The sequence below is a fragment of the Pan troglodytes genome, chromosome 3, assembly GCF_028858775.2.
Source record: "Pan troglodytes isolate AG18354 chromosome 3, NHGRI_mPanTro3-v2.0_pri, whole genome shotgun sequence".
Classification (NCBI taxonomy): domain Eukaryota; kingdom Metazoa; phylum Chordata; class Mammalia; order Primates; family Hominidae; genus Pan; species Pan troglodytes.
The window spans coordinates 57,580,319-57,600,104 of NC_072401.2; the positions used below are offsets into that span (position 1 = coordinate 57,580,319).

General features: G+C 37.2%; 1 protein-coding gene across 4 annotated transcripts in view; it reads left to right on the forward strand.

The window, feature by feature from the left end:
* Positions 1–19,786, forward strand: part of ADAMTS3 (ADAM metallopeptidase with thrombospondin type 1 motif 3) — a 299,485-nt gene that overhangs the window by 14,554 nt on the left and 265,145 nt on the right. For all 4 annotated transcript variants that reach the window (XM_063809577.1, XM_517240.7, XM_016951603.4 and 1 more), the window contains exon 3: positions 6,536–6,942. In XM_063809577.1, the coding sequence (XP_063665647.1) occupies positions 6,536–6,942 (407 nt within the window). The remainder of the gene's footprint in view (positions 1–6,535; positions 6,943–19,786) is intronic.

The window sequence follows — 19,786 nt, forward strand, 5'->3', positions numbered from 1 at the left end:
ATTGCATGAGTTTTTGTTAAATGCCTTGACAGGGAGTGCTATGGAAGCTCAGGCAAGGAGGTCTGTACTCTGTGGATAAGTTGCCAAGAAGGTTTCTTGGAAAAGGTGGGGCTTGAGATAGGCCTTGGCGGCCCCATTCAGTTTGCCTTGGTGGAGAGAAAACAGTGATCCTCTACTGTAGTGATGCTGCAGTGTAGGGCTGTGAACGTAGGCATGCTTAAGCCAGGTCTTGTGAGCACATTAGACAGAATATTTCAATAGGCTAATATGAGAGATGATATTGAAAAGAAATAAGGGGCAGAGTGCAGAGGGCTTTAAATACCAAACCTAAGTTTTTATTTGGGTTAAGTTACTCAATCTCTGATTTTCTGTTTTCTACTTTTGAAGTGGGAGGGTTTGATTAATAGATGGTCTTTAAGCAAATTTTAGGTCTGACATGAAAAAGATACAGATTTTGTGAATCTATATCTTTTATCCTAAAGTGATGGTGAGCTACTGAGGCTAGTTAGGTGGAATAATGTAGTGACATTAATTGCCAGCATTTATTGAATATTTACTATGTGCCAGACAGTGTTGTAAGCACTGTGAATTGATTAGCTCATTTAAATTTTACAACAAGCCTATGAAGTCAATACTATTACCTGTAATTTACAGATAAGAGCTAATGTAGTGACCCAAATCACTAGCGTAGTAAGTGGTAGAACCTAGGTATTTTCAATCTGGACCTTTAAAATAATTTTCCTGACAGCAATTTAGACAGTATTTTGGTATAATTTGTATAATACTTAGTAGTGAGAAATTCTGTGTGGGGAATTTGGACTTGGTACTTGCAGCTTTTCAGTGTGAGGTGATGAGATCTTAAAAGCAATTAGAAGAAAAGGGGTTAGTTTGAGAGAAATTGCTAAAGAAACAGCAGTAGGACTTGAATGATGTCATGTGGGGGAAAGTTATAAGACATGTATAAAATAGCTCTCTAGCCTGATTTGGGAGAATCAGCACATCATGAACAGAAATAGCGAAGTCAGGAGGGCGAGCCAAATAGGTGAACATTCAGTTTGGTTTAGATATATTAAGGATGAAGAGAGAGTAAGACAAGTTATTCTCAATAGAGAACAGAGCTGTTCAGGTTATAGTTTAAGGGAACTTTTCTTTTAACCTATATTTATTGAGGGTTTACTATTTGCAGGGTATCATGCTAAAACACAGATATGTGTAAAGGGATAATGATTAAAGTTTGGAAACCACTAGGAAAATCTAACATGGTTGACATTAACGTAGAAAGTAAAAAATTTCTAAGTATATTGAAATAAAGAACATTGCCTCTTCAAAGCTTTTGATGTAGGTTGTGCATATTAACTGCATATGTCTGCACAAATTTATATGCATATCACAAATACACTCATGCACATATATACAAAAATGTGGTTATTTTACACAGTACAAGGAGGAAGAAGGCATTACATTAAACTCTAGAATGAGGAATTTAGATAAAAGAGAATTCCCTGACAAGAAAATTTTTTTACATTATAATTAGGCTGCCAGTGGAGATATGACAACAGTTTTTCTTGGGGGTAGTTCAAGTTACTGAGGAGATCCTGAATAAAAAATACCCTTCTTGACTGCCTAGCTTCTGAACAAGTTGAGAAATAGAAAAACTAAAGATGTAGGTAAAAAGAAAATATCTTTTACAGAAAAGGCTGAAGTGGAGAATGAGGCTTCCACTTTGACGGGCAAGTGCACTGGCTACTAATACTCCACCCTGTGCCTGTCAGGCCTCCCCAATCCAGAGCAGCGCTGCCCCTGGCTGAGTGGAAGAGAACATGTACCCCTTATCAGACTCATTTCCAGGAAGCAGAATGAGGAGGAGGTGCTGAGGTTTGCAAATTTCTTATGCTTCCCAGACTTCGCAACCACATAATTCACTCTTCTTCACCAGGGAAGGGTGAGTGAAGGGATAGAGAGCAGCCTGGAGTGCTCAGAGAAAAACCTTTCCTTCCAGAGAGCAGGAGCAGGTTAAAGGCTCTCTACCACTAACTTGAGAAAAAAATAATCCCATCTACTTGAGATGTCTGAACTGTAAGAAAGAGCAGGGATTAGGGACCCTAACTTCTGGGTCTTTTTAGTTTTTGACATGTATAGTTATAATTCTATGAATATCCAAAGAGATTGCAGAGTGGGGGCTAATTTCCTGCTTCCTGCTCTTAAGAATGCAGGGCTCTGTGTATGTCTTACAGGAGGTCTGTTTTAATGATTAGATCCATTTCTTGTTTTTGGTAGCTTAAAAGGTAAGACCTGGATACTAAGAAATGTTTGGTTTGTAGGGCAGCAGGAACTGTGAGAAATATACACAAGCTTTCCAAGCAAAATTCTGGCTTTAGAGGTAGATGACTTGTACAGTTTGCCGTCATTAATGGCTTGGTGATAAAATGACTATTTAGCCAAAAGAAGATGCATGCTAATTTCACATACCCCTTCCGACTCAAACTGCTTTCATTCATTCACGCATTTCTTCATTTCTTCATTCATGGATATTTATTGAGTAACTTCAAGTTCTTTTTTAGGCAGTGGGGAAATGAGGTGAAGAAAACAGATAAAATCTTCTGCCTTCATGAAGTATATATGCTGGTAGATATAAAAATATATAAATAAACATATAAGTAAAATTTATAGGATGTCAGATGGTGACAGGATTTATGGCGAAAGGTAAGACACAGAAGGGGGACAGAGGGTAAAATGGTTGCTGGTGGTCAGGAAAGACTTCACTGAGAGGGTCACATTTAAGCAAAAGTCTGAAGCAATTGAGAGAGTGAGCCAGGCAGCTGAGAGAAAGATCCTTTGGCAGAGGAATCAGCAAGTGCAAAATCTTTGAGATGTGAGAATCCCCAGCTTCAAGCCCTGGGACCTTATGAGCCATTTTACTTTGAGTGGGATGGGTTTGAGGAGAAGAGTGATAAGATTTGACACTTTAATTATTCTGGCTCTATTTTGAGGATAATCCATTAAGGGGAAGAGCAGAAGCAAGGAGAACAGTTAAGAAGCACATTCGAAATTGTGCCTGTGGAACTTACGGCCCACAAAAGCCTTCACATACCTATTACTGTGGCCCCTCAGCCACCTCAGCTAACAGTTTTATAGTTTCTAACTTTAAAGTTGAACCACAACATTATTTTAATGAGTGGCTAACTTACACTTCAATTAGTAATAGCTGATATTTATTGGATCTTCTACATGATTTTATGTAAAATTCTCACCAAACCTATGAAGTTGTAACTATTACTAACCTCCAGTTAACAGTTGAGGAAACTGAGCCTAAGAGAAAATAAAGAACTTGCTGAAGATCACAAGTGGACTCAACTTAGTGCTTTCTGACTTTGCAGTTCATTCAATAACCATAGGCTTTCCTGCTTTGTGAAAGTAGTTGGGCCTGTAAAATGTGAAAATTATGAATGCAGTAAATTAACGTTGGATATAATTTGGTTTTACTTCTGTGATTGTAATCTGAGATTAAAATTCTTTTGATTGCTTTGAGCTTCTGCCCCTCCTTCCAGTTTCTCCCTCCAAAACCTAGAATGTAAGAGCCTTTTACAGAAATTTCTGATGCTACACTAGAGGAAAAATTGGCTGACTGGCTGCAGGTAGGTAGAACATTGTAATTCTTGTGGTAGTTCTCTTTTATAAATCAGATCTTAAATTAGACTTTGACAGCAAGATGCTCCATCTATTCAGAAGTGAACGAGAGCATAGGAGCATGGTCTTCAGAGTCAAAATGATCAGAACAGGAATTTTCCTTTGGCTCTTTGCTTATATGTGTCAAGCCTTCTAGGTCTGCTTTCTCGTTTATAGAATAGGGGTAATAGGATTTACCTACTGTGATTGTTGTGAGTATTAGAGATGATATATTCTCAAACACAAATCATAGAGCTTGGAGCTTTTTCTGCTAATAAATGGCAGGTGACTGGGTAGTTCCATTAACTACCATCCAGGAGATGGTAATCCAAAGGGTTGCCAATCGTATCTTTTTCCTCATTACCTTAATTGCCAACAGAAAAATGACCCATTCAAACATTTAAGAAATGTTTATTATGTATACTTTTTAGGAATGATTTATTATTTAGCATTAGAGAAAATAAAGCTTTATAGAAACATACCATTCATATTTTGAATAAAAATTTAGAACATAATACCTGACAGTATAAAAATGGGACATACATCTAGGATGTATGGCTTACTGTATGTATGAGGCTGTGAGTATCCTCTTGGGTATGGAGAAGGCTCCCTGCGTTTTTCTAAATGTTCTTGTTCTCTAGTCACTTAATCCATGCATCAGTACAATATACTGATTTAGACTTTGGTTTTGTGAATTCCCTTCAGTGGAGATGGGAAATCCATACATTGAAATTAAGCACTGCTTCCTCTTTCCCTTGAAATGGTCAGCCGATGGTTAGAGAAAAAGCTGTAATTGAGATTACTGGGACAGCCAGACACTCATGGGCCTGGGTCATGTGTCTTATAAGTCAGTGTGTGTAGCAGCTTAGACAAGGCGAGTGTTCTCTGGTTACCGGTATTACTAACTTAATAAGCATCAAACAAATTCAACTGACAAGACACCCTGACACATACAAAATCTTGTATGATGGTATTGGGAGTACCAAGTTGAATGGGGAGTTCTTTGTCTTTAAGGAATTTGTAGTTAATTTGGGCTATGTTTTGTCAGTACACATACAAGGGCTTGATTCATCTCCTTACTTTGGAAACTTTCCCCTCTGTCACTCTGCACCCGTGACACTTGTGCTCATTCTCTTATATTTTGAGTTTGTTTTTTCTCTCTAAACCAGAGTTTATAAAAGTATTCACCATGGAGGAAGACCAAATCTTCCTCACAACCTTCTTGGAAGACCAAGTCTGTGTTTATACTGGTGCCTAGTCTAGTTCAGCAGGGATTGCACTGTCTGTTCAGTTTTGGAATCAGGCTTCACTTGACTCATACTACAGTCCTCACTGCTTCTTTGCCTAGTAAATATTTACAAGTGTTGCTTGCTGTATTCATTTAGTAAAATGGGATAGTTCATTTAAATACATTGGTAATTTTAAGAGGCATAATTACAACAAACATGCACAGAAAGAATTAACGTGTTGCACAAGTAAATGCCTTTATTTGTCTTCTGGCATTTCACTTATTGCCTGAGGTTTTTAAAAAGCAAGAAAATAATGAAAATAGTGATTCTGCAAGGATACTTTATGAGCATAAGACGTAGGTTCATTTACAGATCTCATGCTCTAAATACATTATTGGATGACAAAACTCGTGATTTCCATAGGTGAGCAGTTTTGTGAATCATACCATTTTTTTGGGCACTTTAACACACTATAGGATTAGCGTAAGGCTAGAATTGTGAAAGTGGGAAGCTTTTTAGTTCATGTTTTTAGATTTCCCTTTCTATGCCTTCTTCTTCTTCTTTTTTTTTTTTTAACCCTTGTTGCCCTGCTGCTTGTTTCCTTCTCTAGTATCCATTGTCCTGTGGTCTTAAAATCATTCTTATAATAGTTCCTTTAAAGTGTTCTATTTCCCAAGGGTGTTTGCATTTTGATAGACAAAATACTTATATTTGGCTAAGCCAGGGGTTTAAGTGCTAATTGTGAAATTCAGTTTAACATGTAAGTGTCTGCCCATATTGTAAGGTGGGTCCCAAATACTCTTTCATATTCTAATAGATATCTGTCCCACTTAAGGAATAAGGTGCAAAATGAGAATGCTGTTCCCTCTTGACTAACCAGTACCTGCATATTTGATTTAAAGATTATTATGTCTTCTTTACCCATTCTTCTAATTTTCTAAAAATGGAGGTTTATGGAGGAAAGCATGGTAGGATAGAATGAGTGTATGGCTTAGGAGTACAACTTGGATTTATATTCAGGCTTTGCAGTTGTTTGACCTTGGACAAAGGACCTCCTACCCCTGAATCTCAGTTTTCTCACCTGTGAAGTATGGTTGTTAAGGTTGTTATGGTGGAAAAAATGTGTATAAATTACAGCATTGTAAGCTACAGTGTATACATTACAGACTCATGTAATATAGTTATTGTAATTAGTCTAAATTCCAGGATTTCTACAGGGAAAAAATGAAAACAATCAGAATTCTTTTTTATACATAATAACCTTGTTGAAAGTTTTTAGCAGATGTCAGTTATGCCAATAATAAATTAATTAAGGGTATGCCTTGATTTTAAGCAAGCCATTTATAGTTTATGGACACATTATATTCGTGTTTGCAAATGTATTAATGAGATGTAAATGTTTACAATGTAATTTTAATACTATTTTAATTAAAAAATGATTCATTGAACACAGGGTTACTTAAATGCATTTGAGAAATGATTTTTGTTCTCAAAATTTAATATTTATGAGCTGATTCAGGAATGTCTATATTATGCACATTGAAGTATGGTCTTGTGAGGTGGGCAGCTTTTGTCTGTGTTATGTTCTCCTGTGTTCTCTTGTTGTACAGGGTTTGACAGTTCTGTTTTTCACCCCGCAGATTTACCAATAAAGAGATATAGAGAGTATGAGCTGGTGACTCCAGTCAGCACAAATCTAGAAGGACGCTATCTCTCCCATACTCTTTCTGCGAGTCACAAAAAGAGGTCAACGAGGGACGTGTCTTCCAACCCTGAGCAGTTGTTCTTTAACATCACGGCATTTGGAAAAGATTTTCATCTGCGACTAAAGCCCAACACTCAACTAGTAGCTCCTGGGGCTGTTGTGGAGTGGCATGAGACATCTCTGGTGCCTGGGAATATAACCGATCCCATTAACAACCATCAACCAGGAAGTGCTACGTATAGAATCCGGAAAACAGAGCCTTTGCAGACTAACTGTGCTTATGTTGGTGACATCGTGGACATTCCAGGAACCTCTGTTGCCATCAGCAACTGTGATGGTCTGGTAAGACTCCTTCTGTTTTGTGCATATGTTTGCAGGTGCTGGGAGTGCAGCCATGGCTTCTGCATAGTTTGGAAGGTGGAGGTGGAAAGGAGGCTTCATTGTTATGTTACATTTTAAGTTCAGAAAAAGACACTAGAAAGCATTTTGCTGTCAAAGATATGCATTTTGGCTTAATTTGTGACAATTTTGTTTCTTGGAATAATGCGAAGACGACATTATTCCAAGAAACAAAAGTCAAATATTTTAGCATTTTTTTTTGTTAATGTTTTTCCTTGTATTACATTGGAAGATTTTATTTCCTTATTTTGTTCAAAGTATTCTGAAAACTTTCCAAAGAAGCATAGATTCCTTCAAAATGACCGTATTTTACTCCTTATGTGGAAACTTTGGATATCTTCATAAAGAAAGTATTTTGAAAGTGTTCTTTAGCTTCCTCACAGAATGCTAATGTGGGAAATGAGCAGATTCTCTGTCAGAATTTGTCCAAATAACATTACTTTATGAACGCAAGATGCAATACTTTCTGTGTGGTGGCTTCGATTCTTCATTTTCAAATTTAATACCCATATGTTGCTTTTCAGTTTTGTGGTTGAGGGTTAAGTGTGCTACGTAGACTCAGGTTTGTGACAAGACAAATACCAATAGTCAGGCTAAGTGTTTAGGAACTTTTATAGCAATTTTGACAGTTAATGTGTCTGTTGGGTCTAATAATAACAGTTTTAAAAATGTGTTGGTGTTTTCTGTCTTTTTTCATTTTATTATTCTAGTAATTAGTTTTTATTTTATCAAATTGTATTTATTTTATATGTACAAAAATACTAGTCTGGTACTGACTGGGGAGAAAATCTGTCTCTTCACCATAGATAGTTTGAGAAACAGGCAGTGACACTTAGCTGATTTCGCCCATTCTGGACATCAGAAATGTGACTGAAATCATCGTATTACCTATCCAGGTAACTGTATGAGATGATCGCATGAAAGGCAATTTAACATAGGCTTTATCAAAGAGGACAGAAGAATGCCTTGAGTGACGTACGGAGCTATGGCCTGGAATATGATCTAGACATAGATATTACTCAGTGAGTTTCTGAAATCAACAGGGTTTCCTGTACAAAGGAATTGACAATGATTCCTACCCAGTGTGAACAATCAAGAACAATGTCTTTTTCTGTCTAGCATTGACCCTTTCCTGTTCTCAGTCAATATTATCATGTATGAGTGACTGTTAATCCTTTACCAATTACAGCTTTATCCTTGCTCTAGTCTGCCCTAATTATAGGTAAGAATTATTGAGATATTCAATCATAGAATCGTCCCCACTTTCTGACAGCATCCAATCTAGAAAAATGCTCTACTTCTTTAGACTTTTCTCAAAATTACCCAACCAAAGCCCAAATGCTGTTAATAATAGGTTCTTTTCAACAGTCTGTTACTGAGATGCTCATGGTTCCCTCTGCTGTACGTTCTCCATCTCAGCAACGTGTAACAAACCCAGCTTGTTAACTAAAGACGTGCTTCTGGTGGTCTTTGGCAAGGGGGGTGTTGATGTGCTTTTCCTCTCTACTTCTACACCTTTGAAATGAAAGTCTGGTGGTCAGGAGTCATGACAATGGCAGGCATTTTACACACTTCTTGGGAAGACACTTCTGGATGAGAATCCCAGATGAAATAGATTTCTCCCACAGAGTCCTGGCATTTACTCTCTAATACCATAAAATCTCCCCTGTGAGTAGTGGCAGCTCACAACCATATTTTGTGGTCTACAATTTGCCAAAATAAAGGTTTTTTTGGTTAGTAGGCTTTATGTGATGTGTTTCATAATCTAAAGAAATTGGATTTTTTTCAACTTGCTAGAACAGCATCTCCTTGCTAATTCCTCTGGACTGTCATCAGAGGGAACTGGTTGTGAGTGGAAGAACTGACTAGCTAATGGCTCTACTGGGTTACCTAGCTCAGTGATTTCCTTGTGGGCTGATTTTAAGATCAAGGGGGTTTATCTAGGACAGAGGTTTTCAACTTTTTTTTTTAACATTTGTAATTCTTCGTTCAGATGAAATCACTAGAGGTTATCTAATAAAATAGAGTGTAAATTGGATAAACTCAGGAAAGGTCTGGTCAAAACACTCTCCCTCCTGCCTTGTCCTCAGTTCATACCACTGTTGAGCTCCCTGAGGCATCTAACAGAGATCTTTACTGGTAGGGTAGGGGTTCTTGGAAGCTTGAGGTTAACAATTTGGGAACCATAAAGAGAGCCTGTCTTCTAAAATATCTGATAGTCACATCTGGTTAATATCAGAGACATTTTACCTTTGTTAGATTTTGAGCAGGACTAAATGAAGTCTTTGTGGGCAGCTGCAAAGTTACAATGAAAACAGCCCTAGTTACCTGCCTTAAGACTTTTGCTCTGTGATTTGATCCCTTCAAAAACATATTCTTGCCATGCCTATTTTAGTAAGTCTAGCTGCAGAGGCACTTTTTAAAAAGTCCATTTAAAAAATATGAGCCAATATGCCTATGATTGAGAACATTTGACTGGTGATTATGAGCTGTGATACAGCTTAATCTGGTAAATGAAATGTTTGATACTAAAAATAGGCATAAGTTTTTAGCTATTTACAGTGGATTTAGAAAAGAAAGTTTCTGAGGGCTGATTTCGATATGTTGACATTTGCATATCTGCTGTAATGAGAGAACTTGATGTCTGAAGACCTGTTGCCTTTCACCTCTTCCTCCCGTGGAAGATGTCCACAGAAGGTGTTGTGTGTGTTATTGATGAGACAGAAGAGATATCTGTGCCTTCATGGATTACATGCTGATTTGAGACTTTAGAAGGTCTGAAGAATAAAGGACCGAAGCAATGTTTCACCTCCAGGTACCTACACCAGGCTACACCAGGACTGGAAGACGCTTAAAACTCCTATATCCTTTAATTTCCAGGGAGTAGGAACAAAGCGACAGACATTTGCCCCTTTCAGAATGAAGAATGATGAGAGTCCTCCAGTTTAATTAGTCTGGAAGAACCACTGTTGACTTCATTGCTCCCTTCCTGAGGTTTGGTCAAGCAGTGGCCCCTTGAGAGCTGACAGAATGTACCTAGTGTTGTGTGCTTGCCTGTGCCAGGTCTGAGCTATTGGATACATCATCCACCTTTTCTTCTTCTTCAAATAGGCAGGCAGTTTGTGCTTATTTAGGATGAAGAGGGAAGATTTGGCATAGTCCTTGATCATTTTCACATCTCATGTCTAATTTTCATATGGCTAGAATCATACATATGTCAAGCCTTTTTCATTTTTTAAAAATCTGTATTTCTCTTTTGTGACTAATTATTTTATACAAAGAATATCCAAGGATGTGATCTTGGAATAAAGTAGAAAACAAACAAACAAACAAACAAAGAGTTTTCAAATTTAAATAATATTTTTAATAATAGTTATTTGTAGTTAAATTAAATTATTCATGTTTATTTATTATTATAAGTACCACCTGGTCACAGATTGTTTTTTTATATACATCAATTTGATTATAGTTTTTCCCAAGTATCTCTTCTTTGATATAATAATTTTTAAAAATTAAATTTAAAGATGGTTAAAAATTAGGGAAAATTGCACATTTCTTTTTGGATAGACCTGGACAAACAGAAAATAATAGAGGCATGGGAAGTACTTTTTCTTTCTATTGTTGGCCTGAAAAGTAATGCTTTCTATTCTTTTTAATGCCATGAAAACCATGATGTCATTATAACTAATGTAAGTTTTTGAAGATAATAAAGAAATGCTTTAAGAACTGTGAAAATGTTGCTTGAGCACATCTGAAATATTTTCTTCTGGTTAAATTATAATTAAAACAAGAACAAAAGCACAGCACAGAATTGATATGATGCCTTTGTAGTAATCATGCCCTGAGGTCACAGCCTCCTTGAAAACTAAACTCAGCCTCAAGGTTTGACTTAATAATCTTCAATTCTAGGAATCCTGATGCAAGTTAAAGCATTTTGAAGCACTAGTATTAAGTTGTTGCACTGATTGCTGTGGTAAATACTGAGATTGGTCAAGTGTAACTCTTGTCTTCAAAGAGTACTGGAAATAAATAAGTTGTATGATTTAACACTATTAGAAATATAGAGAGATTGGTCAGAAATACAATTTAAAAGGGAGACTTTACTGTTGTCACTCTATAACAATAAAATTGCAAAGAAAAAAAGGGGTTGAAAAATCAATTTGGCTTTTTATTAAGGTAGGCTGAATTCTCTGCCTCTAAAACAAGACATTTTAAACACTTTGTTTTCAAAACAGTTGATTAATTTTTGAGCAATACTAGACTACTACTAAATGTATCAAGAGATTATTATTAGTTTTATGGTGCTTTGTCATCCTAAATAGGTGTCAGTAAACAGATTCAGATCTTCCATAATTTCTGAAAATTCTCATGTATTGATTGAAGAAACAGTAATATATAATTGAACTGAGATCTAACTCCAGATTTAGTAATACTGAAAAATAAGACATATATATATATTAGCCTGACAAGTTTTGAGATGCACTATCTAGATTGTAATAGCCTACTTTTTCTTCCAATATTTTTTTGTGATAAAATACACATAACATAAAATGTACCGTCTTAATCATGTTTTAAGTATACAGTTCAGTGGTGTTAAGTACATTCATATGGTTGTGCAACCATCACTACCATCCATCTCCAGAATTCTTTTCATTTTGCAAAACTGAAATGCTATACCTATTAAAAAATTACTTCCCATTTCTACCGCCCTATAGCCTCTGACAATCACAATTCTACTGTCTCTACAATTTTGACTTCTCTAAATGCTTCATATAAGTGGAATCATATAGTATTTTTCATTTTTGGGACTAGTTTATTGCATTTAGTATAACATCCTTAAATTTCATCCATTTTGAAGCATATGTCAGAACTTCCTTACTTTGTAAGGCTGTATAATATCCCATTGTATGTGTGTGTCACATTTTATTTATTCATTTATCTGTTGTTAGACACTTGGATTGCTTCCACATTTTAGATACTGTGAATAATGCTGCCATTAACATGAGTGTACACATATCTTTTCAAGACTGTGTGTTCAGTTCACTTGAATTTATCCCCTGAAGTGACACTGCTGGATCATATGGTCATTCTATTTTTAATTTTTGGAAAAAAATTGCCATACTGTTCCCCATGGTAGCTGTATTAGTTCATCTTTACACTGCTGATAAAGATATACCTGAGACTGGGTAATGTACAAAAGAGAGAGGTTTATGTCTTATTCCTCTTAGTGCCTTAAACTAGAACCTGTTCAGACATGTGATAAGTTAGTACAAGTTTATTTTGATGCAAAATAATTTAGAAATTTATCCATATTTTTTCATAATACACATATTCCATGAACATTTTGAAGTTTCCTCTTAATACTTGCTTATTTATACTGCAAATCCTATTTCGAAATTGGGAAAGTATTTTAATGATGATATGCTTTTTCACACATATATCTTTCCAAGAGAAAAAGACACCATAAAAAGCAAATGTGTGTATCATTACCAGCAGCAGCAGAAGAAGAAAAGAAAGAACAACAAAATCTGTATGTTTCCAAACAAGTAAAGTTTTTAAGTGAAATAAAAAACTAGAAATAAGGCTGTTGAGACCTTGGTTCTACTGGATGTTGTGTTTCTAATTCTGGTCTCTTCAGCTCCAGCTGATATTTTGGAGTGTCTGAAGCACTTTTTGTCTATCCCAATCAGAACTTTATTATGTAGAACAGACATGAGAAAAGGAAGTCACGGGTCATACTTTGGAGTTTGCCTCCGAAGTGTCTCTTTCCTCCTTTATTTATACATGTAGTCACATTCATTAGGAAAATCAGAAAAACTATAAAAAGAAGTTTCTAATATCTCAAATTCTGGTCCAGAATGGTATACAGGTAGAACAGAACACAATTTATTGTTAAACTATGGGTTTCTGTTAATAATGGATTGACAACGATAACAATAAAATAATGATAACAGGGGCCGGGCGCGGTGGCTCATGCCTGTAATCCCAGCACTTTGGGAGGCTGAGGCGGGCGGATCACAAGGTCAGGAGATCGAGACCATCCTGGCTAATGTGGTGAAACCCTATCTCTACTATAAATACAAAAAATTAGCCAGGTGTGGTGGTGGGCGCCTGTAGTCCCAGCGACTCGGGAGGCTGAGATAGGAGAATGGCATAAACCTGGGAGATGGAGCTTGCAGTGAGCTGAGATTGCACCACTGCTCTCCAGCCTAGGCGACAGAGCAAGACTCCGTCTCAAAACAAAAGAAAACAAAACAAATAATGATAACAATAGTTAACATTTGTTTAGTACTTCTTAGGATGAGACATGTATTTTACATGTATTAGTTTGTTCATTTCCACAACAACCTAGTAAATTAGGTGCAATAATTATCCATGTTTAAGGAAAGTTTAACCATAAAATTTACCTATTTTACTAGAATACTTTCTAATTAAAAGTTAATCATTTTAACTATGATTAAATTTGAGTCATTATTCTAAATATGAATACATACACAGAGTAAATAACATTTAGGGTGTATATTAGTCCATTTTAATGCTGCTATGAAGAAATAACTAAAACTGGGTTAATTTACAAAGAAAAATCTAATGGACTCACAGTTCCACATGGCTAGGGAGGCCTCACAATCGTGGTGGAAGGCAAAGGAGGAACAAAGGCACATCTTACATAGTGGCAGGCAAGAGAGCATGTGCAGGGGAACTGCACTTTGTAAAACCATCAGATCTCATGAGACATATTCACTATCACAAAAACAGCATGGGAAAAACGCACCCCCATGATTCAATTACCTCTCACTGAGTACCTCCCATGACATGTGAGGATTAGGGGAGCTACAAATCAAAATGAGATTTGGGTGGGGACACAGCCAAACCATATCATTCCACCCTGGCCTCCGCCAAATCTCATGTCCTCACATTTCAAAACCAATCATGCCTTCCCAACAGTTCCCCAAAGTCTTAACTTATTTCAGCATAAGCTCAAAAGTCCGCGGTCCAAAGTCTCATCTGAGACAAGTCAAGTCCCTTCCACCTATGAGCCTGTAAAATCAAAGTAAGTTAGTTACTTCCTACATACAATGTGGGTACAGGCATTGGGTAAATACACCCATTCCAAGTGGGAGAAATTGGCCAAAACAAAGGGGCTACAGGGCCCATGCAAGTTCAAAATCCAGCAGGGCAGTCAAATTTTAAAGCTCCAAAATGATCTCCTTTGACTCCAGGTCTCACATCTTGGTCATGCTGATGTAAGAGGTGGGTTCCCATGGTCTTGGGCAGCTCCATCCCCTGTGGCTCTGCAGGGTACAGCCTTCCTCCTAGCTGCTATCATGGGCTGATGTTGAGTGTCTGCAGCTTTTCCAGGCATATGGTGCAAGCTGTTGGTGGATATATCATTCTGGGGTCTGGAGGATGGTGGCCCTCTTCTCACAGCTCCACTAGGTGGTACTCCAGTAGGGACTCTGTGTGGGGGCTCCCACCTGACATTTCCCTTCTGCACTGCCCTAGCAGAGATTCTCCATGAGAGTGCTGCTCCTGCAGCAAACTTCTGCCTGGACATCCAGGCATTTCCATACATCCTCTGAAATCTATTTGGAGGTTCTCAAACGTCAGTACTTGACTTCTATGCACCTGCAGTCTCAACACCAAGTGGAATCTGCCAAGGCTTGGGACTTGCACCCTCTGAAGTCATGGGCCGTGCTTGGCCCCTTTTAGTCATGGCTGGAGCAGCTGGGATGCAGGGCATGAGTCTCTAGACTGCACACAGCATGACAATGCTGGGCCTGGCCCATGAAATCATGTTTTCCTCCTAGACCTCCGGGTGTGTGATGGTAGGGGCTGCTGTGAAGACCTCTGACATGCCCTGGAGACATTTCCCCCATAGTCTTGGGGATTAACATTTGGCTCCTTGTTATTTATGCAAATTTCTGCAGCTAGCTTGAATTTCTTCTCAGAAAATGGTATTTTCTTTCCTATTGCATTGTCAGGCTGCAAATTTTCCAAACTTCTATGCTCTGCTTACCTTATAAAACTGAATGCCATTAACAACATCCAAGTCGCCTCTTGAATGCTTTGCTGCTTAGAAATTTCTTCTAGCAGATACCCTAAATCATCTCTCTCAAGTTCAAAGTTCCACAAAACTCTAAGGCAGGGGCAAAATGCTGCCAGTCTCTTTGCTGAAACATAACAAGAGTCACCTTTGCTCCAGTTCCCAACAAGTTCCTCATCTCCATCTGAGACCACCTCAGCTTGGATTTCATTGTCCATATCATTATCAGCATTTTGGTCAAAACCATTCAACAAGTCTCTAGGAAGTTGCAAACATTCTCACATTTTCCTGTTGTCTTCTGAGCCCTTCAAACTGTCCCACCCTCTGCCTGCTACCCAGTTCCAAAGTTGCTTTCACATTTTTGGGTATCTTTTCAGCAGCACCTCATTCTACTGGTACCAATTTACTGTGTTAGTCCATTTTCACGCTGCTGATACAGATGTATCTGAGACTGGGTAATTTACAAAAGAAAGAGGTTTAATTGGACTCACAGTTCCATGTGGCTGGGGAAGCCTCACAATCATGGCGGAAGGCAAGAAGGAGCAAGTCACATCTTAAGTGGATGGCAGCAAAGAGAGAGCTTATGCAGGCAAACTCCCATTGTTTAAAATCATCAGATCTTGTGAGACTAATTCACTATCAGGAGAACAGCACAGGAAAGACCCACCCCCATAATTCAGTCACCTCCCACCAGGTTCCTCCCATGACATATGGGAATTGTAGGAATTACAGTTCAAGATGAGATTTTGGTGGGGACACAGCCAAACCATATAAGTAGCTATACCATTTTACATTCCCATCAACAGTGCACAGAGTTTGATTTTTTTCCACATTCTCATGAACACTTGTTATTTTCTGTTTTTTTTTTGATAGTAGCCATCCTAAAGGTTGGGAAGTGGGTGGTGTTTTATTATAGTTTTGAGATGCATTTCCCTAATGGTTAGTGAAGTTGAACATCTCTTCGTGTGCCTGTTGGCCACTTGTATATTTTCTTTGGAGAAATATCTACTGAAGTCATTTGCTCATTTTTGAATCTGGTTGTTGTTTTTTGTTGAGTTTTAGGAGTTTATATATTCTGGATATTAATCTCTTATCAGATATATGGTTTGCAAGTGTTCTCTTCCATTCTGTGTGTTGCCTTTTTACTCTGTTAATAGTGTCTTTTGATACACAAAAATCTTTTTATTTTCATGAAGTCCAATTTATTTTTTCTTTTGTTTCCTGTGCCTTTGATGTGAAATCTATTGCAAAATTCAATGTTGTGAAGCTTTTGCCCTATATATATTTTTTAACAAGAGTTTTTAGTTTTATGTCTTATATTTAGGTCTTTGATCCATTTTGTATTAATTTTTGTGTATGGCATTAGGTAAGGATCCAGCTTTATGCTTTGGGCATGTGGATATCAAGTTTTCCAAGCTCCGTTTGTTGAAAAGACTGTCTTTTCTCAATTGAATGGTCTTGGCACCCCTTTCTGAAATCATTTGACCATATATGCAACAATTTATTTCTGGACTTTCTATTCTATTCCACTGCTGCATATGTTTATCTTTAGGCTAATATAACTTTATTTTGATTACTGTAGCTTTGTAGTAAGTTTTGTTATCAGGAAGCGTGAGTCCTCCAGCTTTATGCTTCTTTTTTTTCAGGTTTGTTTTGGTGATTTGGGTTCCCTTGAGATTCCATATGAATTTAAGATGGGTTTTTCAACTTCTGCCAAAAAAAAGTCTTTGGCATTTATTGCAGAAGGTGTAGTGGTAATGAACTCCTTCAGCTTGTATTTATCTAGAAATGTCTTAACTTCTCCCTCAATTTTGAAGGGATTTTTTGCCATCCCTTGGTGTACCTTTTTTTTTTCTCTTGTTATTCTGAATATATCAGTCCACTGCCTCTGGAATCTAAAAGTTTCTGATGAGAAATCTGCTGATTGTCTTGAGGATCCCTTGTAATGTGATGAATCACTTCTCTCTTCCTTCTTTAAAAATTCTCTTTGTCTTTGTCTTTCAGCAATTTAATTACAATGTATTTTGGTATGAGTCTCTTTGAATTCATGCTACTTGAAGTTTATTGAGCTTCTTAGATGTTTATACTTATGTCTTTCATCAAATTTGGCAAGTTTCCAGCTATTATTTCTTTAGATGTTTTCTCTGCTTCTTCCTTTTTCTCTGCTGTTTCTGGATCTCCCACAATATGTATGTTGGTCTGCTTAATGGTGTTCCACAGGTCCTTTAGGCTCTGTTCACTTTTCTTCAATCTTTTTTCTTTCTCAGACTTGGTATTTCCGTGGTCCTCCCTTTAAGTTTACTAATTTTTCTGCCTGCTCAAATCTGCCTTTGAATTCCTCTAGTGAATTTTCCAGTACAGTTAGTTTCCTTTTCAACTCCAGACTTTCTTTTTGGTTTCTTTTTAGAATTTATGTCTTTCTTGATATTTTCATTTCTTTACATATATCTCTTTCTTGACTTTCTCCATGTGTGTCTTAATTCTTTAAACATCTTTAAGACACTTGTTTTAAAGTATTTGTCTAGTAGATCTGCTAATACTGCCACTAGGTCTTGTTTAGGAACCGTATCTATTGTTTTTTTCTTTTCCTTTGAATGGACCATACTTTTCTGTTCCTTTGTGCTCCTTGTGATATTTGGTTTTAAATTGAGCTTCTGAACCTAATAGTGTTGTATCTCTGGAAATCAGATTTCCTCCCATTCCTCAGGGCTTGCCGTTTGCTTTGTTGTTGTTGTTGTTATTTGTTTGTAGTTGTTGTAGGCTGCCTCTTTTCTGAAGATTAGGCTGAACTGTAAACTTAAGGTCTTCTCAGGTCTTTTCTGAGCCTGTGCCTTTCCCTGGGCATGCACAATGACTTTCAAATTTTTCTTGTATATGTAGTTGCTTTTGACTATCCTAGTATTCAATCTCTGGTTCACAAAAGGAGAAAAAGAGAAAAATGAAAAAAAAAGCTATCTCTTTAAATTCCCTAAAAATCATTTCAGTCAGATGAGGAGGGATTTGCAACAATGGAGGGAGTAACAAAAAAGGCTATCACTCTTTGTCTAAATCTCCATGATCAGAAGCATCAGTGATCAGGGCATGGATCCCAGATATTTGGAGAACAAGGCCCTTTTTGCCCACATTTGCTCCTGCATGTTTTATGCAAGCTGCTCTAGGAATATGTGCACAGCTGCCTGCCACAGGGCTGAGGGTTGGGGTACTGGTAACTGCTACTGTGCTAAGAGCTGAAGTTGACTAAAATTAACTGTAGTTTATTATTTGAGTCTTCCCCTGGAAGTGGTAAGCCTTCAGTAGACTACAGAGTTCCAAAATCCTATCATCAGACAGATTCTGCCAGTATGATTGTTGCCTTAGTGGGGAAATTCTTGGTGCTTCCTATTCTATCACCTTTTTAGAATCTTACCTGTTACATTTTAATTTTATAAAATGTTTGGAATATATTAAATTTGGGGTTTTTTAGTGGGAATAATCAATAAGCATGAATGAAAACGAATAGTGGCCAAATTATTCTGAGTTATGATACTTTGGGAGAGTTCAGTTTTTTAAAAAAGTAAGTACCGTTGATGACAGAAGTCAAGCCTTTTGTAAAATGGTCAAAGGAAAGGACTCATGTTGGGATTGATCACAGTGTTGTTTTAGAATTAGACAAACTTGGACTCTAGTTCCAGTTCTATCACTTACCAGCCTCATGACCTTGAGCAAGTTATTTAACCTTGCTAAGGTCTCTTTCCTTCAGTAAAATGGGGAAGTAATGCTTATCAGATTAGGGCATTACCAAGAGCATTAATGCATCTTCCACACAGCCTGGCCCTTAGGAAATCAACGTTAGTTACTGAAATCCTCTTCTTTTTCCATTTACAATGATTTGTTTTAGCATTTTGTGATTAATAATAATGATGATTAAGTTTGCAAAATAAAATACGCTGCAGTAACCCAATTCGGCCTGTGAGCCAGTTTGTGGAAAATATAGTCTTCCACAAAATTAGAACCTTGGTGAAAATCCTTGTAAGTTTAAGATAACCTTTTCTACGTCATGTATGGCTCCTTTAACATCATCTTCCCTGAGGGTTACTCTAATCTCTGCTCTCCTGAAGAGTTCTAAAGATAAAAAACCCATTACTTTCCATCTTATTTATATATAACTCTACCATATAGAAAGTTATTGTTCCACTTATTTGAATCTTCGGAGTTGAGACAAAAATATAATAACCATGATAGACTTCTTATTGCTGTTGTCATTACGATAATGAGGTTTTACACAATTGACCACCATGTAGTGCACTATGTCACAAATAACCATATAGAAAATGACCTCTGCTGTAGGAAACAGTTCCTTCAGTGGTGTGATGTAGTTCAAACCCTAGCTGGAATAGAATTAACCTGGCGTAAGTCACAATTTTAACATTTGTCTCAGGCTTTTTGTTTTGGTCAAATATTTTAAGTTAGGAATCTCAGGATGAGATGTATTTGGGATAGAAGGTAAAGGGTTTTATGGCATCAGATGGTTTATACTGTTGTTCAGAATCTTCCCAACCTCATTCTTTTGCTGTCTTTTTTTTTAAGTGATGGTGTTTAATATGCTACCTTATATCTTTTTTTGTTGTTTCTGGTCTAGAGTCTTTCATAAAAACAAGCATCCAGCAAGGAGTGGGTGTTTTCTGCCCCTCTGTGGAGGCAATTGAAAGGAATGAAGAAAGAAGTGGCATAGGGGTGCCTAGCTCCAATTACCAGAAAATGTAG